The 24,289-nt window shown below is 57.7% G+C and overlaps 1 protein-coding gene across 1 annotated transcript; it reads left to right on the plus strand.

Annotated features, from left to right (window-relative positions):
* Positions 1–24: 24 nt before the first annotated feature.
* On the plus strand, positions 25–23,808 carry FBXO41 (F-box protein 41). The gene is made up of 13 exons (XM_027715583.2): positions 25–625; positions 3,443–4,356; positions 8,729–8,939; positions 9,294–9,373; positions 9,857–10,167; positions 12,275–12,543; positions 12,908–13,023; positions 13,559–13,711; positions 15,537–15,632; positions 16,894–17,012; positions 17,370–17,528; positions 18,211–18,326; positions 19,179–23,808. Exons 2-13 carry the CDS (start codon positions 3,635–3,637, stop codon positions 19,239–19,241), a joined length of 2,415 nt encoding a protein of 804 aa, XP_027571384.1. The 5' UTR covers positions 25–625; positions 3,443–3,634; the 3' UTR covers positions 19,242–23,808.
* Positions 23,809–24,289: the final 481 nt, after the last annotated feature.

The following is a 24,289-nucleotide window of genomic DNA, read 5'->3' on the forward strand; positions in this document are numbered from 1 at the left end:
AGGAGGAGGAGGAGGAGGAGGAGGAAGAGGAGGCGGCTGCTGGCGCTCGCCCTCCTCCTTCCTCCATCCCTGCATCCCTCCCTCGCCATGCAGAGCCCCCTCTGAGCCCCCAGCGCCCGGGGGACCCGCCATCCCCAGGGTGCCCAGCAGCGCTCCCGCCACCCCGCCGGGGCCTTCAGCCTCTGCTTCCTTCCTTCCTTCCTTCCTCCTCCTCCGCCTCCTCCTCCTCTTTCCCTTCCCCCCCCCCCCCCCCCCCAACCCCCCGCAGCCACCACCCTCCCTCCCTCCTTCCCCAGGCCCTGCCTGGCATGGAGGTGCTGGCCACGGGGAGCCGGATGCTTCCCGCGGGCTGCATCGCTCCTGCCCCGCATCCCTGTGGCTGCATCCCTCCTTCCCCGCATCCCTGTGGCTGCATCCCTCCTGCCCCGCATCCCTCCGCCCTGGCACATCCCTGAGCCGCTCGGCAGCCGCCTCCTTTGTGCAGCGGAGCTGCTTTGCGGGCTCCCTGTCCAGCCCCCCCCCCCCAACCCCGCAGCCCCCGGCTCGGGGGTGGCCGGCGGGCGAGCGGGAGAGATGCTGTCCTCGCCGGAGGAGCCCAGCGCGGGAGGTCGGCGGCCAGAAGCAGGTAATGGGGTGAAACGGGATGGTTTGGAGCGGGGATGCCGCGCTGGGAGGTGGCGGTTCATCCCCAGGATGCTCCTCACCCAGGGCCCCCGGGAGCGGGGGGACGCAGCGGGGACAAAGCCGCTGGCAGGAGGTGAGGGGGGGACCCGCCGCTCCCCGCTCCGGGGATTTTAGGGGGGGATAAACGCGCCCCGGATTTTCACGCCCACCTCCCCCTGAGCCCCCTGTGCCTCATACCCGGCCGCCCGCGCCCACCGGGGTGCTCCCACCCTGCTCCTTCCCATCCCTCCGGAGAACCGGGGATGGACGTGGATCGGCAGCACCCACCGCCCCGGCATCATCCTCCACCCCGGCACCATCCTCCGCCGCCACCCCTTTTCTCCATCCCCCCCTTTCCCTCTTTAACCAGGCAGTGGAGCTGCCTGCTGGAATATAGATATATATTTTTTTTGGGGGGGGGGGGAAGGGAGAGTGGGCAGGAAAAATGTTAAACAATGCGAAGAAAGGCTCCATGATGAATCGCAGGTAGCGGCGCCGGAGCAGCCCGGGGATGCTGCAATCCCCCGGCGCTCGGGAGCGTTTCCCGGCTCTCCAGATGCGTCGGGGGCTTTATTAGCGTGGCCGCCGTAGTAATGACTCCACTGATAATTTCCTTAAATCCCGCTCGTTGCCAGGGAGATGGGAGGGAAAGGGAGGTTTTGCGGTCACGGCGAGACCTGCCCGGGAGAAGGACCGGGCGATATGTGCTTCCCGATCCACCTGGGCCGGATCCTGCCTCGGTTTAAAGGCTGGAAAATACGGGATGGGGGTGGTTGGGTACTCCAGGAGCCGCGGGCAGGGATCCAGGCCTGAGATTCCGGGGCCACGATGCTGTGGCTTCATCCCTGTGGTGGAAAAGAGCTTTCTCATCCCACCGGAGTTGCCGGACGTGCTTTGTGCTCGCCCCGGGGGTTTAACGTGCAGGGAGGTGTTTTGTGACGACCCCAAACAGCTCCAGAAACCCTCCCAGCTCATCTTGGGTTTTGTTGTGGGGTTTTTTTTAATGGATTTCTCGCCTTTACTGATTTTTTTCCCTTAAAAAATGGTTTCCCAACCTCGTGGCCTGGTTGTGCCCCCCCCCGAGGGGGATGCTGAGCCACGGGGGATGTTGCCCTGGGGACCAGCACGGATGGAGGGTTCCGTGGCAGATCAGTGCTCACCAACTGGTGGTTATGGGATGCAGGAGGGCTCAGAGGGGTTTTTAAGGTGGTGGGAAGAGCCCTTTGGGGGTTATTGCAGTGGGATGAGCAAGGGATGCTCCCACCCAGGGGTGCCTTCGGAGTTTTGGGGTGAAAGCTTCACAGTTTTCACTGTTGAGGGAAAAATGAATGAAAAAATGAAAACATTGTGCCCTGATTTGTGCTTGTGCCCCCCAGGCTGGATTTTTTCCTGGCTTATCCCGTTTCAAAAGGGTGGGGATTTCTGCCCCTGCTGTCTTGAAGGATTTGGGGAGTGAGGGGTAAAGCAGGTCCCACAAGGACCCTCACTTACCCAGGCTTGGGAAGCCACCATGTCCTTCCTCTGCATCAGGCAGTGGGGGTTCCATGGATCGATGAGAACTCTTGGAGACAAATCCTGTTGTGAGGCTGCATGGGTGGATCCAGTAGGATTGGGTCACCCTTTGGTTGCAGAAGGTGGATCCCAGTGTTGGACAGAGGGATGACCCTGGGGCTCAGAGACCTCTGATACTGCAGGGGCTCATCCTGTGGTTGGGCAGGAAGGCTCTTGGGTCACCTCTGCCACCTCCCGTGGCAAACTCAGGGTGGATGGAGGGAGGTTTCCCACGGGTTGTCCACCTTTCTGGTGGCTGCACTCCTCCGGAATGCTTGTAAACCTTCCCGATGGCCGTGCACCTTTCCAAGGGGTGGGGGACCTTCCCAAGGGTTATGGATCTTCTCAAGGGTTCATAGAATCATTTAGGTTGGAAAGGACCTCTAAGATCATTGGGTCCAAAGGCTGTGGAACTTCCCAAGGTTTGTGGAGTTTCCCAAAAGTTGTGGAGCTTCACAGAGGTTGTGAGACTCCCTAAGGGTTGTGGAGCTTCCCAAGGGTTGTGGCACTTCCCAGAGATTGTGGGTCTTCAAAAGGGTTGTGGAGCTTTCTAAAAGTTGTGATTCTTACCAAGGTTTTTGGAACTTCCCAAGGTTTGTAGAACTTCCCAAGGGTTGTGGATCTTCCCAAAGGTTTGCAGAACTTCCCAAGGGTTGTGGAGCTTCCTATAAGTTGTGGGTCTTCCTAAGGGTTATGGGTCTTCCCAAGGGTTATGGATTTTCCCAAAAGTTGTGGAGCTTCCCAAAAGTTGTGGGTCTTCCAAAGGTTTGCGGAACTTCCCAAGGGTTGCAGATTTTCCCAAGGATTGTGAAGCTTCCCAAGGGTTGTGGAGCTTCCCAAGGGTTGTGGAGCTTCCCAAGGGTTGTGAAGCTTCTCAAAGGTTTTTGGAGCTTCCCAAGCTTTTTGGAGCTTCCCAAGCTTTTTGGAGTCTCCCAAAGGTTGTGGGTCTTCCCAAAGGTTGAGAAGGTTCCCAAAGGTTGAGAAGGTTCCCAAAGGTTGTGAAGCTTCTCAAAGGTTTTGAGTCTTCCCAAGGTTTCTGGAGCTTCCCAAGGTTTCTGGAGCTTCCCAAGGTTTTTAGAGCTTCCTAAGGATTGTGGGTCTTCCCATGGGAGAGTGGGAGGAACATGGGAGGGTGTGGTGGAGGCAGAGAGGGCCTCAAGAAGAAGGACCAAGGAGGGACTTTCGGGGACCCCCCACCCCCGTATCACCACCCCCCCATCTCTTCCAGCGCCCGTCACCGGCCGATGCTGACACCCCTTCCCCGCGAATCCCCGGATCCCACACCTCCATCCCAGAGCCTTCCCCCGGCCATGCCCCAGCGGAGCCGCCGCCACCCCGCCTCCGGGGGCTCCGGATCGCGCCCCGCGCCGCCCGCGTCCCTGCGTGCCGCGCCATGAGCGCCGGGGCGCCGCGCTGAGGGATGGCCTCGCTGGACCTGCCCTACCGGTGCCCGCGCTGCGGGGAGCACAAGCGCTTCCGCAGCCTGTCCTCGCTGCGGGCGCACCTGGAGTACAACCACACCTACGAGACCCTCTACGTCCTCTCCAAGACCAACAGCATCTGCGATGCCGCCGTCTTCCCGCTGGCCGCCGACGGGGCGCTGCTGGCGCCGGCGGCACGCCGGGACTACTTCGAGAGCACCTCCTTCCAGGGCAAGGACCAGCGCTTCTCCTGCGACCTGGTGCCCGCCGAGGAGCTGGAGCCGGCGCCGTCCTCCTCGCCCTCGCCCCGCTACGTCCACGAGATCGAGATCCCGCTGACAGAGATCTTCGCCCGCGGCAAGGCCGTGGCGCCGGCGCCGGCGCCGCCGGCCGCGATGGACGCGGCCTACGAGGAGGGGCTGGCGCGGCTGAAGATCCGCGCCTTCGAGAAGCTGGAGGTGGACAAGCGGCTGGAGAAGCTGACGGAGGAGGTGGAGCAGAAGATCGCCTCGCAGGTGGGCCGGCTCCAGGTGGAGCTGGACCGCAAGAGCTCGGAGCTGGAGAAGGCCAAGCAGGAGAGCCTGCGGCTGAGCCGGGAGAAGCAGGAGCTGGAGGACCGGGCGTCGGAGCTGTCGCGCCAGGTGGATGTCAGCGTGGAGATGTTGGCCTCCCTCAAGCAGGACCTGGTGCAGAAAGAGCAGGAGCTCACCCGCAAGCAACAGTGAGTCCTTTACCCTCCCCCCTTCCTGGTTGCAGGGTGGGAGGAAATCGGTCCTTGGTGGTGAATCCCAGGGAAATTGCGGATGTCCCATCCCTGGAGGTGCTCAAGGCCAGGCTGGATGTGGCTCTGAGCAACCTGGTCTAGTGGAAGGTGCCCCTGCCCATAGAACAGGATGACCTTTAAGATCCTTTCCAACCCAAACCATTCCATGATTCTGTGAGTGCTGAGGAGCCCAACACCATCACCAAGCCCTCAGACCGAGTGCTCAGGCACAGTTCCCTTGGCAGTGTCCATCAGCATCATCCCTCATCAGGTGTTGCATCTTCTCCCACGTGGTTGGTGTCCACAAAGTCCTCAGCCCCTCCATGAGTGAGTCCAGCCTGGATCACATCTTACCAGACCTTGTCCCAGAGCCACCAGTGCTGCCAGGACACGGCCAGGCTGGAGACCACAGAATCATGGGATGGTTTGGGTTGGAAGGGACCTTAAATCCCCTGCCATGAGCAGGGACACCTCCCACTAGATGCACATGGCCATCCTACTTTCCTGCCAAGGGATGTGGTGGGGGCCATGGTGCTGCAGCCTATCTCTAGTTCCAAAGGATGTCCCCCCAAACCCGGGGCTGGCTCATCCCCTCTGGCTCCACAGCCAAGTTATCCATCCCTATCCAACTTGAGCATCCTACTGACCCGTCCCATGGTCTCATAAACGTGAGAGGGACCACCTTGGCTGTGCCAAAATCAGGGGGGTTCTCCCAGAAGGAGGGCGGGACAGCCCAAGCACCGTGACCTCTGTTTGCTGGTAGGACAATGGCTCTACCATTCTCAGTTTCATCCCATATCCCCCACTCAACACCCCTTTCCCACCCCAACACTGCTCCCAGTTTTCCCTCCAGCCAAACATCGGGTCATTTTGTTGCCCCAGCAAACTAGACCTTGTTCCTCAGGAGTTTCTTATCAAATCCCAAGGCCACCACAGGGTCCAGAAAGTCAGTGAGGAGCAGGTTAGTGAGGGACAGTCATGGCTGTGCTGGGCTGGGAGTACTAGTGGGATCCCTCAAGGATTTGTCTTCATCCTCACCATCCTCAGCACGTTTGTTAATGATTTTGACTCCAAAATAACGACTGTGGCTCAGGAAGAGGGTTCACAGGACGCGGTGGTGGTGGTGGGGATGGTCTGGGGTGAGGATGGGATGGTGTTGGGGCTGGATAAGGACACCACCTCTTGGTTTGGGGGCATGTGGTGGGTTTAGGGGGCTGCCATCAGCTGCCTCGTGGGTCTTGTCCAGGGGCATTTTGGGGTTATGTGGTGATGGAATGAGGGACACCATTCCTGCTAGAGACATGCAGACAGGGTAAGCAGAGGATGACCAATGGATCAAATGTGTCTTGGTCAGTCCATGGTGGAGCTTGGACATCATTACCACCTAAAAACCTGGGTTTATGCCCCAAAACAACTTCCTGAATCTCCCTTTCTTTAAATAAACCCTCCTGCCCCTCCACTGTCCCCATCAGGCCCCAAACTCCTCCACCCACCCAGAGGGACAAAATCCCTTTCCAGGTTGCAGGGAGAGCATGGGAAGAGCTGATGGGCAGAGATGCTTTTTCCCCTAGACGTGGGCAAGTCATTAGAAATCATTTTCAGTGCCAAAAACATGGTGGGGTCACTTCCCGTCCCTGTCAGCTCCCAAATATCATGGAGCCGTTGTCCCCACGGGAGCCCTTTTGCTCCCAGGCTCCGTTTGCTTTGCCAGGGGTGTTTTTCCACCCAGTCCATGGGAATGAGAGAGGAGCAGGCGATAACCATCAGCATCACCTTACACTTGCTGCCCAGTGCCCCATTTGCCTTCCAAATCTCTGAGGCCCCTCACTGGGAGCCTTCCCAGGGCATCAACAGGAGTTCCAAGGCTCAGCCTGCAGTTGGCAGGTTGAGGGGGGGGGGGATTAAATGGTGATTAATTGGTAATTAAATGGTAATTAATGTCCAGCAATGGGAATTATGTTGCTAAGGGCTGGCCCTTCGTTTTTCTTTGGGCTTCTGAGTAGACTGGTTTGCCCAGGTTTGTGTGGTCAGGGGTGCAGGGTTGGGTGAGTTGTCAGGTGTCCAAGGTCAGGTTTCTGTGGTCAGGTGGGTGTCCAGGGCTGGGTGTGATGGTCAGGTGTACATGGTCAGGTGTGTGTGGTCAGATGGGTGTCCAGGGTTGGGTGTGATGGTTGGGTGTGTGGTCAGGTGTCTGAGGTCAGGATTCTGTGGTCAGGTGGGTGTCCAGGGCTGGGTGTCCAGGGCTGGGTGTCCAGGGCTGGGTGTGATGGTTGGGTGTGTGGTCAGGTTTCTGTGGTCAGGTGGGTGTTCCGGGTTGGGTGTTCATTGTTGGGTGCATGGTCAGGTTGGTGTTCAGGGCTGGGTGTGATGGTTGGGTGTGTGGTCAGGTTTCTGTGGTCAGGTGGGTGTTCCGGGTTGGGTGTTCATTGTTGGGTGCATGGTCAGGTTGGTGTTCAGGGCTGGGTGTGATGGCTGGGTGTGTGGTCAGGTGTCCAAGGTCAGGATTCTGTGGTCAGGTGAGTGTTCAGGGCTGGATGTTCATGGCTGGGTGTGTGGTGAGGTGTATATGGTCAGGTTTCTGTGGTCAGGTGGGTGTCCAGGGCTGGGCATGATGGTCAGGTGTGCATGGTCAGGTGTCCCAGGTCAGGTGTGTGTGGTCAGTTGGATGTCCAGGGCTGGGTATGATGGTTGGGTGTGTGGTCAGGGGTCCAAAGTCAGGGTTCTGTGGTCAAGTGGGTGTTCAGGGCTGACTGTGATGGTTGGATGTGTGGTCAGGTGTCCAAGATCAGGGTTCTGTGGTCAGGTTGGTGTTCAGGGCTGGGTGTGTGATTAGGTGTCCAAGGTCAGGATTCTGTGGTCAGGTGGGTGTTCAGGGCTGGATGTTCATGGCTGGGTGTGTGGTGAGGTGTATATGGTCAGGTTTCTGTGGTCAGGTGGGTGTCCAGGGCTGGGTGTGATGGTTGGGTGTGTGGTCAGGTGTCCAAGGTCAGGGTTCTGTGTTCAGGTATGCACAGTCAGGCACCCAAAGGCTCAGGTGTGTGTGGTCAGATGTGCCCGAGACAGATGTGCAAAGCTGTGTTTGTGTTTGTTTGTCTGTGTTTGTGCCCCTTCTGGGGCTCCTGCTGCTGAGGGAAGGTGTGAGGTGGTTGTGCCCATGTGTGTGTGTGTGTATCATGTGCACCATCAACCACAGAGGTGTGTTTGGTGCCAGGTGTGTGACCAGCTGTACCTGTGCCTAGGGTGGTGTGTGACCATGGAATGGTTTGGGTTGAAGAGACCTTAAAGATCACCTTGTTCCACCCCCTGCCATGAGCAGGGACACCTTCCACTAGCCCAAGTTGCTCCAACCTGGCCTTGGACACTTCCAGGGATCCAGGGGCAGCCACAGCTTCTCTGCCCAACCTGTGCCAGGGCCTCACCACCCTCTGTGTGTCTGTGCCTGTGTCGGGGTGTACGTTGGGTCTGTGATTCCCTAGTGTGTGTGGTGCCCTCATGGGTGTGCAGGACAGCTCTGGGTGTGTGTCCCTGGGTGTGCCCGTGTGTGCTCACGGGGTACCTCCAGCTGCAGGGCTGGGGTGGCCACAGCTGCTCACTGGCGTGTCGTGTCTGCGTGTAATTCCATGTGTTTTTGGGAAGTGGATGAGGCCAGTGGACGTTTGTGCCTGGACACACGTGTGTGTGTGTGTGCGTGTGTGTGTGTGTGAGTGTGTGTGTGTGTGCGTGTGTGGGTGGGTGGGTGTGTGGGGTGGGTGTGATGGGGCCAGCTGGGGTGGCTGAGCTGCTGCCCCCCAGAGCTGGCCACATTTTGGGGTGAAACCAGCCCATCTGCAGGTTCAGAGAACCTGCTAGTTATTGTGTTAATGAAGGAGCCAGAGCTCTGCAGTCACTGGGCTTAAGGGTGTAGAGGGCTGAGGGGGTTTAGGGAAGTCAGGCTGCTCCTAAGGTCTTTCCTAAGTCTGCTCCAGAGGAAACAGGATACCACCTCCATCCTCTTCCATCATCCCACTGCACCATCATCCTCTTCCTCCCTCTGCTCCATCAAGCTCAGGAGCCTGACTCTAGTCCTGGAGGTGATGCACAAGGTGCTGGGGATGCCACCTCCCTAAAACAAGGTGGCAACATCCACCCTGCACTGTGGGAGCACCCCTTGGTCCCTGCTCTGCCCCAAACCACCCCAGGAGCCACTTGGGCTGGCACAGACCCAGACCAGGCTGATGACGGAACAACCCAGATGGGCACGAGCAACCTTGACCCCCAGCCCAGCTCGGAGGTGCTCCCCAGGGGTGGGTGGGGCAGGACTGGGGTGTCACCCGCCGGTCCCTCCGTGCAGGGAGGTGCTGCAGATCGACCAGTTCCTGAAGGAGACGGCGGCGCGCGAGGCCAACGCCAAGGTCCGGCTCCAGCACTTCATCGAGGAGCTGCTGGACCGGGCGGATCGGGCGGAGAAGCAGCTCCAGATCATCAGCAGCAGCTGTGGGACCACCCCAAACGGCAGCCTGGGGCGCTGCGGGACCCCCGGGGCCAAGGCCATCTGCCGACCGGTACCTCCGCGGGCACAGGCACGGGCAGCCGGCGGCACTGGGAACGCAACCACGGGGCTCCTCTGGGGGCTGCCAAGGGCTGAATGGGGAGGTGTAGGGACCCCCTTCTCATCCCCGTGGGGAAGTGGATAATTCTGGGTGGGGGGATCCCAAAGATCCCAAAGAGAAGATGCTTCTCGGTGGGTCTGCGTTTCCGTGGCGATGTCGGAGATGCTCTTCCACATCCCGCTGGGTTGGGGCCTCACCCCACAACACAACTGGCACTGGGTGGGTTTTTGGGGTCATCTCTTTGGGGTGCACCACCCGCACGTTGGGGTTTGCCACGTTGGCTCCTCTTGTCCCATCTCCCTGCAGAGAGACCGGCACCCAGGGCCGTGCGTGGCCGTGCACGGTGCGTACGGCGTGTCCAACCAGCGCTCCTCCTCCAGCACCGGGTGAGTCCCCAGCCCTGCTGCCTCTCCGGGATTTTCACGGGACACAGGCTTCTGTTTGCAGGTTGCTTGCGTGGCTTTAAATTGGGATTTAAACACCTCTGTGCTGAAAATTCCTAACGCAAGGGATGTCTTCACACGCGCGTTGGTACCAACGCGAAATTTCCACACAGCACCTATTCCAGGGGCAAGGATCCTAAGAGAGAAGGCGAGGGGAGGTGACGTTCAGTCTTCCAAATATTCATTAACCGCTGCTAAACTTGGTGTAATTTTGAAAAATAAAAATAGATGCCAGTGAACGCATCGAGGGAATTTTGCGATTCCGAGAACCGATCGGTGGGTTTATTCCAGCGATGGGAAAGCAGGACTAACGGCAGGGAATACAACACGGGAAATAGGTTGCGAGCCATGGGGCTGATGGGAAGGGGATGCCCATCCCAGAGAGACCTGAGGTCGGGCATCCCTGTCCACCCCCCCCCCCCCCAGGGCCTCAAGCCGGGCTAAGGCCGTGTCGCAGAGCTCGGGGTGCTACGACAGCGACAGCGCGGAGCCGTGTCCCACCGACGACACGGCCGACGGGCATCCCTACGCGGCGCGGGACGGATCCCGCGGCTCGGGGCTGCGCCGCCAGGCCATCCAGAACTGGCACCGCCGGCCCTACCGCAACAGCACCGAGGGGGAGGAGGGCGACGTCTCCGACGTGGGATCCCGCACCACCGAGTCGGAGGCCGAGGGCTGGGAGCCGGACGCGCCCGGATCCGCCGCGTCCCGGCCCACTGGGAGCTGCCGGCTGACGGGTGAGAGTGGCGGTCTGAAAAATAAAAGCTAGACACGAGCCCAGTATGGGGAAACTGGAATAGTTTATTGAACACGAGAACACTATTTTAAAGGCATCTGGGGCTGTATGTTAATGAAGGGGACAACCTATGTTAATTGCGGAGTTACACAAATTTTTACTGCAATTTCCAAATAGTTAATTTTTCTTCTAGTAGGATTACATGGGGGATAGAGGGATTACAGGGGTTTAGACATGGTTTGATACAATCATCTCAAAAGTCCTTTCTGATTTCTGCTGGAGCCAAGCTTGATCCATGAGGTAGAACTTTAACAGGTCTTGTGAGAAGGGTCCAGCTCCTTCAGATCACGAGGTTTTTGTCAGCCCTTGTTTTCCTTTGCTGAAAGCTGGGTTTGGGCTCCCACAGGTGAGGCCACAGGTTCTCCTGCTGGGGTGGTGGGATGCTCCAGCCCGGGAGCTGCAGCTCACAGGTTCAGACAGGAGTTTTATTTAAAATATATATTTAGGGTTCTTTAACACCTCGAGAAAGCGTCAAGAGAATAAGCCACGGGCTTGTTCCCAAGGGGTTTCTTTATTAATTCAGGGGAGAAAATAAGAGAACTTGGCCAAAGTTCAAAAAGGGGCACCACACACAAGCTGGACAAGATGTTCCACCACAATATCAACCCAGCACGGACTGATTCACAACACTTAAGCCAAAATCCAACCCCTCCAGCTCCCAAAGCCACCCAGAGTGTCAAGAAAGGGACAAGGAAAGAGAAGCAGAAGGAGCAAGAAGAGAGAAAAAGGGAGAGACAGATCCTGGAGCTGCCACCGGGACCTTGTAGAAGACCAGTCACATGTCCAGATGGCAGGGCCACGTGGCCTTTGGTTTGATCTGCTCTGGTCCCTCTGGCCACCTCCCCCAGGAGGGGTCTGTGACCCACCGGCCACTCTGGGGCTCCAGGGCAGGGGAGGGGCAGTGACCTCACTGTCCCTGCCAGTCTGGGCTGGGTGAGGGGCTGCAGGAGCTGGGGGGTGTTATGGGGCAGTGTCCTCACTGTCCCTGGGACCTGTGGGTGTTCTAGGGCAGTGTCCTCACTGTCCCCATATGAGCTGTGGGGTGTTATGGGGCAGTGTCCTCACTGTCCCCATATGAGCTGTGGGGTGTTATAGGGCAGGGCCCTCACTGTCCCCATATGAGCTGTGGGGTGTTCTAGGGCAGTGTCCTCACTGTCCCCATATGAGCTGTGGGGTGTTATGGGGCAGTGTCCTCACTGTCCCCATATGAGCTGTGGGGTGTTATAGGGCAGTGTCCTCACTGTCCCTGTGAGCTGGGGGTGTTCTAGGGCAGTGTCCTCACTGTCCCTGTGACCTGTGGGTGTTACAGGGCAGTGTCCTCACTGTCCCCATATGAGCTGTGGGGTGTTATAGGGCAGTGTCCTCACTGTCCCAGTCTGAGCTGGGTCAGAGGCTGCAGGAGCTGCATTGTGTTATAATTTTCCTGAGCTGTTTGTGACTGGAAGCTACTCCAGGGCTGCCCCATGTGGCTCCAGGGGCTGCCATGGGGGACATGACCCCACCCCACCTCTGTGAGGTTGCATCCATCCCTTCCCCCTCCACACACACACACACACACACACACACACGCTCCCCACAAGGTGGTTCTGACCCAAAAATCACTGATTTTTTTCCTCAGAGAAGGGTTCAGGTGAGGCTGAATGCTGTCTTAGCCTCGGGCTGTGTCAACAGTTTAAATTTAAGGAATTATAGAGGTGTGATTAAACCACTTTGTCCCACAGGTTTTAGTGATGGCAAAAGGATATACTTATACAAAACGAGTTATTTATTATGACAAACAGAACAAATGAACAGACGAAAGATCTTAGCCAGAATTATTTACTACACAGTGCAAAAGCTAAAAACCCACCAGTAAGGTATAATATGGCATAAAGTAGTGCAGTGCACTGTGTCAAAGCAGTTATTTAAAGCAATTGTATCAAAACCAGCAAAAGCATTAAGTAGAGATTGATATAACTCACAGAGGGCAGAAGGTGGAGGATGGGGAGGTTGGGAGTTGGGGGACAGGGGTTGAGGTTCCCTTACCTGCTGTTCTCTGTGTCCCCCAGTGGCCACTGACGCCGGGTGTCCCCCGGCCAGGCCCGAGGGGGCCGGGGGCAAGGTGTGCCGGCTGGAGAGGGGCAGCCCGGGGCACTCCAGCGAGGTGATCAGCCCCGAGATCCTCAAGATGAGGGCAGCTCTCTTCTGCATCTTCACCTACCTGGACACCAGGACCCTGCTGCGGGCGGCCGAGGTGTGCAAGGACTGGAAGTTCGTGGCCCGGCACCCGGCCGTGTGGACGCGGGTGCTGCTGGAGAACGCCAGGGTGTCCTCCAAGGTACTGGGGGTGGGGACGGGGGTGGCACTGCCCAGGGTGAGACCTTCCTTCCAGGGAGGTGAAGCTGTGCCAGCACCTCATTGGTGGTCAACCCTGTGTGGGTGGTCATGGCTCTGTGGTCATGGGGGGACAGAGGTGGGCGCTTGCACCAGTGCTGGGTGTGTTGTGCATTCACCTGTGAATGCTCCAGGGCAGGAGCTCACATGTTCCCACGTGTTCCTGTGGTCACACCCATGATTTTGTTGCCCGCACTCTCGCATGGCCTCATCTGTGTGCACAGACCTGCCCGAGGACAGCTGGGGGTGGGTGGTGGGGGACGTGCTGAGGGTGCCCACCTCGGTGATGAGCACCCCTGTCCCCCCAGTTCCTGGCCATGCTGTCCCAGTGGTGCACCCAGATGCACTCCCTCACCCTCCAAAACCTCAAGCCGCGCCAGCGAGGGAAGAAGGAGAGCAAGGAGGACTACATGAGGAGCACACGGTGAGTCCCCGCGTCCTGGTCACCCTCTTCCCACAGCCGGAGCTGCTGGTCCTTGGGGATGATGATGATGATGCTCCATGAGTCCTCCCCTGACCCAACCTTAGGCCATTCCCTGGGTCCTGTCCCTCCTCTGACCCTCCCAAGGAAGTTGGAACTGCAGCGAGGTCTCCCCTCAGTCTTCTCTGCTCCAGCTGAACACACCAAGTGCCCTCATCCCAGAGGCTGGTTGGGCACTGCCCAGGCTCCCCAGGGCAGTGGACACAGCCCCAAGGCTGCCAGAGCTCCAGGAGGGTTTGGCTGATCCTCTGGGGCACAGGGTGGGACTCTTGGGGCTGGGCCTGTGCAGGGCTGAGAGTTGGACTGGATGATCCTCATGGGTCCCTTCCAGCTCAGCACATTTTGGGTTCCTGTGATCCCATTTCCACTGTGGGACACTGGTTCCTGCTGTGGGTTTCGGGCATCCCAGAGCCAAGGGGTGGCCATGGGGAATGTGAGCATGGCCTCCCATGCCTGACCCTGCCTCCACCCCTGGCAGGGGCTGCCTGGAAGCTGGTCTGGAGTCCCTGCTGAAGGCCACGGGCAGCAACCTGCTCATCCTGCGCATCTCGCACTGCCCCAACGTGCTGACGGACCGCTCCCTCTGGCTGGCCAGCTGCTACTGCCGGGCCCTGCAGGCTGTCACCTACCGGTAAGGACGGCCACCGACACCCCCCTGCTCGGCCACGGGGCTGGGGGAAATCTGGAAACATCCATGGGATGTGCTGGGGCTCCGCTGATGCCGGTCCCTATTCCCTACTCCAATGCCATCCAGAGGTGTGAAGGACCCACCTCTCCACGTCCCCAGCCCAGTAGCAGCCTCAGTGTCCCCCAGCTGTCCTTTCAACTCTTGTCCTCTTCTGGTGTGTTTTCCCTTCCAGCTCCATTCCCAACATCCTGTTACCATCTCATCCCAGCTGGAGGCGTGACCAGGGTTTTGGTAGGGGGACACTGCTTTGTGTTAGAGAAGGGTGAGGAAGAGGTACTCAGTGAGGTCCCACCTGACTGTCACCTCATGAGGAAGGCTCCTAATGGGGAGAAGAGGCTCAGGGTCCCTCTCTTCTGGGAGGGAGGAACAGCTCTGCCATGGGATAGCTAAGATCCAGCTTGGAGATCTCGCTCAAGATCAAGGACACAAGGCTCTGGTGTAGGACATGGAGGAGGTCACACATCCTGGAGGAGATCATTGACCTCTCCTTGGTCTTAGCCACTTTCCAAAGAGGTTCTGCCCGCTGTGGAGACAAGATTTACCTTCCCTACACACTCCAGGAGGATGATCCTTGCTCTCACTGCACCCTGCAGGCGACCACTTCAGCCTTGGGATCCATTTTCCCTGTAGCTGATGTGTGTTCTCACCCAACCCAGGATGGAGAACCCTTCAGGTGGGAAAGCACATCCAGCCACTCCTCTGGTGTGGATCGTGTGAGCTCAGACACGGCTCTGGTCAGGGGATCTCACCCCATGAGGCAGCTCAGAGCTGCTGGGTTTGACCCAAAGCCTCCTCCATCGGCTCCTCCAAGGGCAGCAGAGCAGGTCCAAGTGCTCCTGGCACGTCTCTAACCTGTGACTCTGACTCATGCTCTAATTAACCTGCTGCTCTTGGCAACCTTCTCCAGTGGAGACGCGTGAAGTGCTCGAGATAACACCCCTCGCTTATTTTTAGGCTTGCCTGCAGTTTTGAAGTAGGTCATTTGGAGTTAGGAAGCACAGCCCCGGCCTCCAGGAGACATCCTGGTGTGGTGGAACAGCCAGGGGCCTCTGTTTGGGCTGGCGGCATCAGGATGGTGCTCTTTGACGTCTCTCCTTGGCACTGGGAGCATCAGCAGAAGCTCCTCTGAGCTCGTGGTACACCCACACCTCCACCAACCCCTGCACGAGTCCAGCAGCACCCCATGAGGTTTTGATACCTCCAAAAACACCAGGGAGGAGCCCACAGCAAACACCTGCGGTGGCATTTGGCCAAGAGCCACCACAGAGCTGGGACAGAGGCCAGGGAGCAGCCACTGCCCATGGCTGGAACGTCCTTCCCACCTCCTGGCACCTTCCCCATCCCCAAGTGAAACCATCCCAGTGGGACCTGCAGGGATGTTCTATCTGCTCTTCGAGGGTGCATGGCCTGGCAGTCTCAGCCAATCACTTGTGTCACATTTGCCTTTGGAAGATGCCCCTCCAACCTCCCCTTCGTCCTTCACCCCCCCTCCAGCCTCGCCTCATCCTCCTCCTCGCCTTCAGCCTCACCTTCTCCCGTTGTTCTTGACATTGCACATCCATAGGCACAATTCCAGACAGGAATGCCTTCAGCCTTCCGACACGGGCTGTGTGGGGACTGTCTGGTCCACGGGCAGGTCGTGGGTTATGAACAGTGACCCGATTTGCACCTCCAGGTGCTCCAGGGAGCAGCACAGAGGCTGCACATTCGGCCCCCGGGGCGGCATCGCTGCCGACGGGGCCACCACGTGTCCTCTGTGTTGTTCCAGGAGCTCCACGGACCCCGTGGGCCATGAGGTCATCTGGGCCCTTGGAGCAGGTTGCAGGGACATCATCTCCCTCCAGGTTGCACCTCTGCATCCGTGGTAAGAATCGTGGAATCGTGGGATGGTTTGGGTTGGAAGGGACCTTAAAGATCATTCAGTGCCACGGGCAGGGACACCTTCCACTAGTCCAGGTTGCTCCAAGCCCTGTTCTGTCTGGCCTTGGACACTTCCAGGGATGGAACTGTGTTAAGTAGAGGCTGAGTGCAATGGGCTGGAAAGAAACTGGGTGCCGGATTTGCTTTGGGAGGGTCTTCATGGGATGAGCAGCAATCCTGGAGGCAAATTTGGGAGACCAGGAGCTCAGCCCCATCCCTCCCTGTGAAGGCTGGGAGCTGTTGGGTGTAGACACCTCCCTGCTGAGCCGGGAATGTTTCCATGGAGGCTGCTCACTCCAGAGATGAAAGGGAAGCCGTGATGGCTCTGGTTGGTGACACTGAACATCAAACGCTCGTCTGAGCTCCTCTGTGCTCACGTAAGAGCAGCCATGAAGGGCCGGGGTGTTGTTGAAAGGGTGTCACTGCTTGGGGAGACAACTCTCACTTTTGGAAAAGCATTTTGGGGGCATGAAGATGCTGGTGGATCTCCACCCCACAGGGTCTGGGTGCTCAGAAGCTCGTGGCTCGCACAGCAGGTCGCTCACATCCGTGCCACGGGAATGTCCCCAGGGCATTTCTTCTTGTCTGGGAGGTCTGTTGGGATGTCACATCCCCGTCAGCCCGGATCGAGGAGCACAGAGGGGATGTCACTTAGCAGGAGGAGCTGGATGTCAGGTCCTGGTGGCTTGTGTCTTCCCTGGGGGAAACAGCACATGGCATGTCGGCTTCTCCACCTGAGCCAGAGCTCCAGGCTCCTGCTGCCAGTTTGATCTGTGCAGGAAACAATTCAGAGCCTGGTTCAGATCTCTGAAGGGAGAGTCATGGAGTCATGGAACGGTGTGGGTTGGAGGGGAACTTAAAGATTGTCTTGTTCCAACCCCCTGTCATGGGCAGGGACACCTTCCACTAGCCCAGGTTGCTCCAAGCCCCGTCCAACCTGGCTTTGGACACTTCCAGGGATGGCGTACCCACAAATTCCCCAGGCACGATGGAGGGTTTGGGGCACTGGGCTGCCCTGTCCTGGTGGCAGCACAGCCCAGGGTGATTGCTTGTGTGGAGACACCCCCTCAGAGCGTGACCATCGTGGCATTGGCAGGGTGGGTGATGCCCCAATCCCACGCCGCTTCCAGGAGCGCTCGTGGAGAGAGGGCTGAGCTTTCCCGGCAGCCCTGCCCAGCTGTTTCTCCTCCCTCTCCTCTCCCCAGCCAGCAGCCGACACGTTTCAGCAACCGCTGCCTGCAGATGATCGGGCGGTGCTGGCCCCACCTGCGGGCTCTGGGCGTCGGGGGCGCCGGCTGCGGCGTCCAGGGACTGGCATCCTTAGGTAGGCACCTCTCCGGGGACCAATTGGGTTGGAAAAGACCTCTGAGGTCACCGAGTCCAACCCGTGACCCAACACCACCATGCCACCCAGCCAGGAGTGCCACGTCTGCTCTTTCCCTGAACACCTCCAAGGGATGGGGACTCCATCACCTCCCTGGGCACCACCTCCCCTCCACTGGTGGGACAAGGAGAAGGGCACCTTGCAGGTCCCCCTGGGGATCTCAACGGAGATCCACGTCCGTGGGCCAAGGTCCACGGGTGCACCCCACCACCCCTTGCTGCCACCCACCCCTTTTGCCCTCTGCTGCCCTCATCCCTTCCCCGCGGGACGCTGACAGCGGGTGCTCTGTCCCTCCAGCCCGGAACTGCATGAGGCTCCAGGTCCTGGAGCTGGACCACGTGGCCGAGATCAACCAGGAGGTGGCAGCCGAGGTGTGTCGGGAGGGGCTGAAGGGGCTGGAGATGCTGGTGCTGACGTCCACCCCGGTCACCCCCAAAGCCCTGCTGCACTTCAACAGTGAGTAGCAATGCCAGGGGGCATCACCCATTCGCCACGAGGCCACCAGATATCCAGATCCGTGGAGCAGATCCTTCCTTCCAACCCCACCCACAGGAACCTGTTGGCACTGGGAGAGGCTGGGAGCTCCGGGTGGAAGGTCCTTGAGAGGGGATCCAACATCCCCCCTGCCAAGGATGGGCCAAGGAGAGCTGATCTTGCCTTGGGCCATAGAGAGGATGGAGATGCTCCCTCCGTGCTCTCCACAATGCAATCCAGACCTCAGTGTCTGTGACACACCTGAGGTTCACCCCGGTGTGTCTGAGTTCGGGGTCACACCACTTGCCCAAAGCCTTTTCCCGGGACAGGAGGTCCACAGCCATCAGCAGGGTCTGTCCTGGTGGCCATGGCTCATGTGACTGTGGTGGGACTTGCTGGGAATTCACCCCTCTGGACGGAAGAGCAAGGGTTTCCCAAGGAAAGAGCAGGATGCTGATTTGGGGACAGGACAGTCAGAGACCATCTCGTAGCCCGGTGTTGGTCTTGGCCACCACGAGCAGGTCTCCTCCAGCTTCAGGGTGAGGTTTCCCCACGTGCACAAGGCCTTGAGGAGTACAGGGTGGGATGTGAGGTCCGTGCTGGCCGTGGGGAGGTCATTTGCCCCCCAGGTATGGAGAATCCAGGTGGTATCTCTGCCCCTCAGGTGTGTGCCGGAACCTCAAGTCCATCGTGGTGCAGGTGGGAATTGTGGACTATTTCAAGGAGCCCCACAGCCCTGAAGCCAAGAAGATGTTTGAAGAAATGGTGAACAAACTCCAGGTAAAGGGTCCCAAGTGTCACCAGATCCACGGCAAGGATTTGAGGTGTTTCCCCCTCTTCCTCACCCCGTTTCCTTCTCATGGCAGGGATTTGAGTTGTTCCTTCCTCTCCCTTCCTTGCCTGGTGTCCTTCCCATGGCAAGGATTTGAGAAGTTCCCCCTTCTCCGTCCCTTTCCCCATGTCCTTCCCATGGCAGGGATTTGAAATGTTCCCCCCTCTCTCTCCCTCTCCCCATGTCCTCCCATGGCAGGAATTTCAGGTGTTCCCCACTCTCCCTCCATTTCCCTGTGTCCTTCCATGGTAGAGATTTGAGATGTTCCCCCTTTTTCCTCCCTCACCCCATATCCTTCCTGTGGCAGGGATTCTCCTCTCCCTCCCTTTCCCTGTGTCCTTCCCAGGGCAAGGATTTGAGATATTCCCACCTCTCCCTCACACCATGTCCTTCCATGGCAGGGATTTCAGATGTTCCCTCCTCTTCCTCCCTTGCCCTGTGTCCTTCCCATGGCAGGGATTCCCCTTTCCCTCCTTTTCCCTGTGTTCTCCCCATGGCAGGGATTTGAGATGTTCTTCCCTCTCTCTCCCTCACCCCATGTCCTTCTTTTAGCAGGGATTTGAGATGTTCCCCCCTTTCCCTCTCTTTCCCCATGTCCTTCCCATGGCAAGGATTTGAGATATTCCCACCTCTCCTTCACCCTTTGTCCTTCCCATGGCAGGGATTCCCCTTTCCCTCCCTTTCCCCGTGTCCTTCCCATGGCAAGGATTTCAGATAGTCCCACCTCTCCCTCCCTCACCCCATGGAGCATTAGGAATGCCGGATCCCCCCTCCAACCCCGCTCCCCGCTCCTCTTCCAGGCCCTGAGGAAAAGACCCGGCTTCTCCAAGATTTTACACATCAAAGTGGAAGGAGGCTGTTAGACCTTCAGGGAAGCACAAAGCACATTCCCTCCTCTGCCTGGTGGTGCCGGAGGCCCCGTGAAAACCAAACCCGGCGCGCGGATCCGGATCCGCCGGCTCGTGCACAAGGAAAACCCGAAACTCTCGCAGGCCTTAGTGACTGGCAGCCGGAGCTCATCCCAGGGCCGGCTCGCGGGCGAGAAGGTGCTACTTCGGGACAGTTTTTTTTTGGCTGCCCCAGGAGACAGGGCGACGCTCCTTCCCGGGAGGGGAAGATGGCTCGGAACCCCCGCGGCCGCTCGTTGCCAAGGATCCGCGTTTGGGGAATGTCTTTTTCTTCGGGCTCTGTTTCTTGGAGGGGTTTTTTCTTCTTTGTCCGAGGATCTCCCGGCCCATCCCACGGGCTCCTTGTCCTCTCCGTGAGGTGGGGGAGGTGGGGTGGGAAGGGGCTGTTCCTCCAGAGGGAAGGACGCCCAGCGTTCCCGCGGGGTCTCCGTTTCATTTGTTGGACAGAGGGGCTCCCAAACCTGGGCAAACGCTGCCCAGAGAGCAGCAGCCCCCACAGCACAAGCCCGGGGGGCAGAGCTGCATCCCGGGGGGCTGCGGGAGCCAGAGGACACCAGGAGAGATGGTCGCTCTTCCAGAGGTCTCCAGCCTTGCTTCCTCTCCACCAAAACCTTCCTGCCAAGGCAATAAACCACCTCCAAAATCCTCGTCCACCAGGAAACACGGGTCACGCTCCGGTCCCCACCATCCACCACCCCGTTCAGGCTCCATCCGGAGCGAGTTGTCCCACGTGGAGAGAAGGACTGGAATGGGACGCTTGTGTTTGCCATCTCATCGCCTTCCCAAGCAGCCTGAAGGAGAAACCCCGGGCAAATTATCCCAAAATCCAAAGCTGCTGGTGAAAGCACCACCCGACAGCCTCTGGTTGACCCTTATCCGTGGCCACGGCTGTTTTTTTTTAACTCTGCTTTTTCCTTCCCGGGTGTCTCCAAGGAAGTCGTCATCCCCAAAATACCCTTTTTTTCCACAGGAAAAGGCTTTGGAAAGGCATCCAGCAGGGCCAGGCATCTCCATGCTCCACCCTGGGGATAAAGTACCAGGAGGTGCCCACGGAACCGGGGACACCCATCACAGCACTGCCAGCAGTGGGGACACACCGGCCTTAACCACAGCCCCTGGTCATCCCAATCCCCCGCCAGGTGCCCTTGGATCGGGCTGAGCGGAGAGAATCCGACTGGGAAAAGCAGATTTTTGGGGCTTTTCCTCTGATTTGGACCAGTGTTGGAGGTTTTGGTGCCTGCTGGCCAGCGTGGCTCTGAGGAGACAGCCCTTCCCAGGGCACCTCCCTCCACTTCCAGCCTTCCCAGGGTGAGGGGCTGACAGGGAACATCCCTCCAGGAAGGAGGAGGCTGCAGATCCATCTGGGACCACATTCCTCGCCCGTGGCAGAGCTCAGCCAGGGCTGCCAGCATGACAACAGTCCGTGGGGATCCTGAGAGACAACAACATCAATCCCAAATCACTGAAGCCGGTGCGGGGCTGGAGGAACCTCCTGGGTCTCCAACCCCACCTCAGGAGAACCTTCATCCCCCCTTCATCCCACCCACGCCGTCTCCTGAAACAGGGTAAGGGATTTTTGGCCATAACCCCCGTTCGAAGCACCTCTGCTCCCCCCTCCAACTGCAGCTTTTCCAGGAGAAGGCTGCTCCCTGTCTGCACAAAATGTGGGAGCCCCCCAAAAAATGCCTGCGAGAAATTCCTGCCTCCCACCCTATCCCCATGGATGAGCTTCCTGGCACCGGGATCAGCTCCCTGCCGTGGCTTTACCTCCACCTGGGGAAGACTGGGACACAAATTCCAGGGGCAAGAGGAGCAAGGGATGCCCCGACCAGCAAAAAAAAAAAAACCCACCCAGCAAAGCTACAACCCCCCGGGGAACATCCAGCCCTTATCCCAGGAAAGCGTCCCAGTGGAGCTGTCAGAGACTCGGGAAATTCCCTTAAAAAAAAACAAACAACAACAAAAAAACCCTAACAAAGTAAGTATTTATTTCTATAAAGAAGGAAAAAAAAAAAAAGATTTTAAAGGAAAATTATATACTCAGCATGTTTATACACTCTATGCTTAAAGACTATCGTGGTGGAGAGTCGTGTCCGAAGACTGAAGGCGGCTGCTCCGGGTTTGCTCCCGGTTTTTGGGACCTTCTCCCAGCTCCTCGGGGCTGTTGGGAAGGCAAAGGTGACGGAAAAAGGGGGAGATGTTCGAGGATTCTTGGAGAAGAAACCTTCTGTGCCCGCCAGTGCTGTCAATGGCCGTGTCTGTGGTGGTGTTGGAGCCACTGGGGTTTGGAATTCATGGCAGGACACTCCCACTGGAATTTGGTGCTTCGAAGTGTCACCGAGACCAGAGCGAACCATCGGCCTCCCCTCGGGGCATTCCCGAAAAATCCAACTCGGCAAAAGCCACGTTTCCACAGAAATCCTCTGATGACACAAGGCCTTGAGCAGGTTCAAGGATTAGAAGATGGGAAGTGGGGGGTTCTCCCCGTTTTCCTTGGGCTTGAATGGATCCTTCCCTCCTCATCTTGGGATGGAGGTGGGTGAGGACAAGGACACAGGTGGTAATGAGGGCCCAGCCCTCCTGGTGGCTCCTAATTGCCCAGGTTGTTAATGAGCTCATTAACAGCCCTGTATTTCTTCCACTGAAATGTCATATTGATCCTTTCCCTGCTGCTTTCCCTCCCCTCCTGCTGGTTTTCCCCTCCCCAAACCCCCATCCCTATGGGATGCTCGTGGATTCACCGCCCAGGTCACAGAGTTTCAACCCCATTTCCTCTGGAAATGGATGGAAACACACAGAAATACCAAATTCCCTGGGAAAAGCCTTGAAATCAGGCAGTGTATCCAGGAGCTCAGCCCCATTCCAGATCCCAGAGAAGCCCCAGAGGGGCTCTGCGATGACAATCCCCAGCAAAATCCATGGATCCGGGGTGAGAATTGGGCTCACAGCGATGGCCACAGCTGGCAGGGGCTGGATGGATGGTAGTTCCAGAGCTGGCTCCTGCAGGACCAGTTCTGGGGAGATTTATTCCTTTTCTAAGGAGTTTTCCTGAAGTTTCCCTGTGGCCAACATTCCCAGCATTCCCTGTCGCTTGAATTTGAGTGCTGGTCAGGGATTTCAAGAGGAACAACATCACCAAAGCCAGCTCAGGGGCCAAATTTATCCCAAATCCATGTTTTTCTTGGTTGGGTTTTGCTTGTTATCCATCCATCCGAGCCCCCAGGAGCTGGGAACGCTCCAGGGACCAGCTGCCTCCTCCTGCCTTATCCCTGTGCTCCCAGTTTGGGGGATCTGGGACGTCAGGGCTCGAGGAAAATGGGAACTCTCGGGTTAGCTCTGTCCAAGGAGGATTTTAATCTTTATCCCACTTTTTTTATGCCATGTGTCCCGGTGCCAGCTGCCAGCAGGGGCACAGCTTGCATGGATCCTCCAAAACACTCCAAATTTAGGGAAAACAGAACAAAAAAACCCGCAGGAAAAGCGTTGCTAAAGCTCAGCCTCTCGTTTTGGGGGAAGGAAAAATGCAGGTCGGGATGGAGCAAAAGCATTTGGGAATTGGGAAGTGGGAAAATGCTTTAAAAGGGGGGAAAACAAAGCAGGGAGCAGGGAGATTTTAGGAACTGGAGATGGTTTGTTGTAAGGTGGTGATGGATCTTCCTCACCCGTGGGAGGCAAAATAATCCCCCCTCGTGGAGGGTGGGAGAAGGGAGGAAGGAGAGGAGGGAAAGCTGCCCAAAAGCAGGGAAAATTATGGGATTTTTCTGATCCAGCCTCGGGATTGAGCCCCGTGGAGGGGCAACGAGGCAGGTTGGGGCCGGGGACAAGTGGGTGCAATGGTGTGGGGTGGCTTTTGCTTCAAGATAATCAGAGGAGATAATCAGTCCAGGGCAAGAGAGATCTCCAAATACAGGAATTTGGGATCCTTTTCCCTGAAGAGCCCTCGTTTGCTCCGCCAGCGGGTTCCGAGGGGCCCCTGTACAGCAACCTCCCCCCTCCCCAAAGGTAGCCAGTTGCCTCCCAAGTTATTTTTTTAAACTCTCTATAAATTTAGGTCTATTTTAGTCTCTTCGCAGCGATGTGCCAGTGTCTGGAGAACCAAACAGCCCCTTTTTTTTTTTTTTTTTCCTCTTATCCCCGTGGTCCCTCGATGCTAAACCGGGTCCTGGGTGTGAATCCACCAGAGGATGTTGTCCTGGAGGAGGGGGAGTGGTGGGATCAGGGTGCACTGGAGGTTCCAGGTGGGTTTGGTGGGAAGCAGGGTCCGACTCCGGCCAGGAGCCCGTGGTTTTTTAGCACTTTGGTTGGAACTATCACCTGTAGACGCACTTTGATGTTGTTGCTTTGAAACTTTGGCGAGTGTAAACAATGTGTATTTAAGGAATTAACAAAAAAAAAAAAAACAAAAACACAAAAAACAATTCCCCCTCCTCCCTCTCCCTTCCCCCCCCCCCCCCAAAAAAAAAAAAAAGTGTGTAAAGAGCTATTTTATGATTCAGTGTTGAATAAAGACTCTGGAGATTGAGGTGGGGTTTCACTCTGAAGCCAGACCAGCAGCAAACCAGTGAGACCAGCTGCTGTTTGGGGCTTACTGGGAGCATCCTCATACCTCCCTCTCCCTGCAGGTCCATGATCTCCACTGGTCCAGTTCCATAGGGCACCGGGACAAAGTGGGATACTGGGGGAGCACTGGGAGGGTGGGAGAACACTGGCACAGCTTTCCCAGAGAAGCTGTGGCTGCTCCATCCCTGGGAATGCCCCAGACCAGGTTGGACAGGGCTTGGAGCACCCTGTGGAACACGTCCCTGCCCATGGAATGAGATGGTCTTTAAGGTCCCTTCCAATCCAAACCATCCTGCGGTTCTATGAAATTCCTTCCACTGCCCTCCCTTAACATTCCAACCCACCAGATCCAAGTCTCCCTGTATTCCCTCAAGAGGATTTTCCTGCCAGAGTCAACCCAAACACCTGGACCCACCCCTGAAGCACCCACACATTCCCTCCCC

This window comes from Pipra filicauda, unplaced genomic scaffold (genome assembly GCF_003945595.2).
Source record: "Pipra filicauda isolate LSUMZ 115617 unplaced genomic scaffold, ASM394559v2 scaffold570_size292671_pilon, whole genome shotgun sequence".
NCBI lineage: Eukaryota > Metazoa > Chordata > Aves > Passeriformes > Pipridae > Pipra > Pipra filicauda.

What these genes read in the sequence shown, in the direction of transcription:
- FBXO41 (XM_027715583.2), top strand. Translation starts at nt 3,635, where the DNA reads ATGGCCTCGCTGGACCTGCCCTACCGGTGCCCGCGCTGCGGGGAGCAC. An exon ending in GAGCTCACCCGCAAGCAACA is followed by an intron (nt 4,357 to 8,728) that starts GTGAGTCCTTTA and finishes CCCTCCGTGCAG; the next exon opens with GGAGGTGCTGCAGATCGACC. An exon ending in CGCTCCTCCTCCAGCACCGG is followed by an intron (nt 9,374 to 9,856) that starts GTGAGTCCCCAG and finishes CCCCCCCCCCAG; the next exon opens with GGCCTCAAGCCGGGCTAAGG.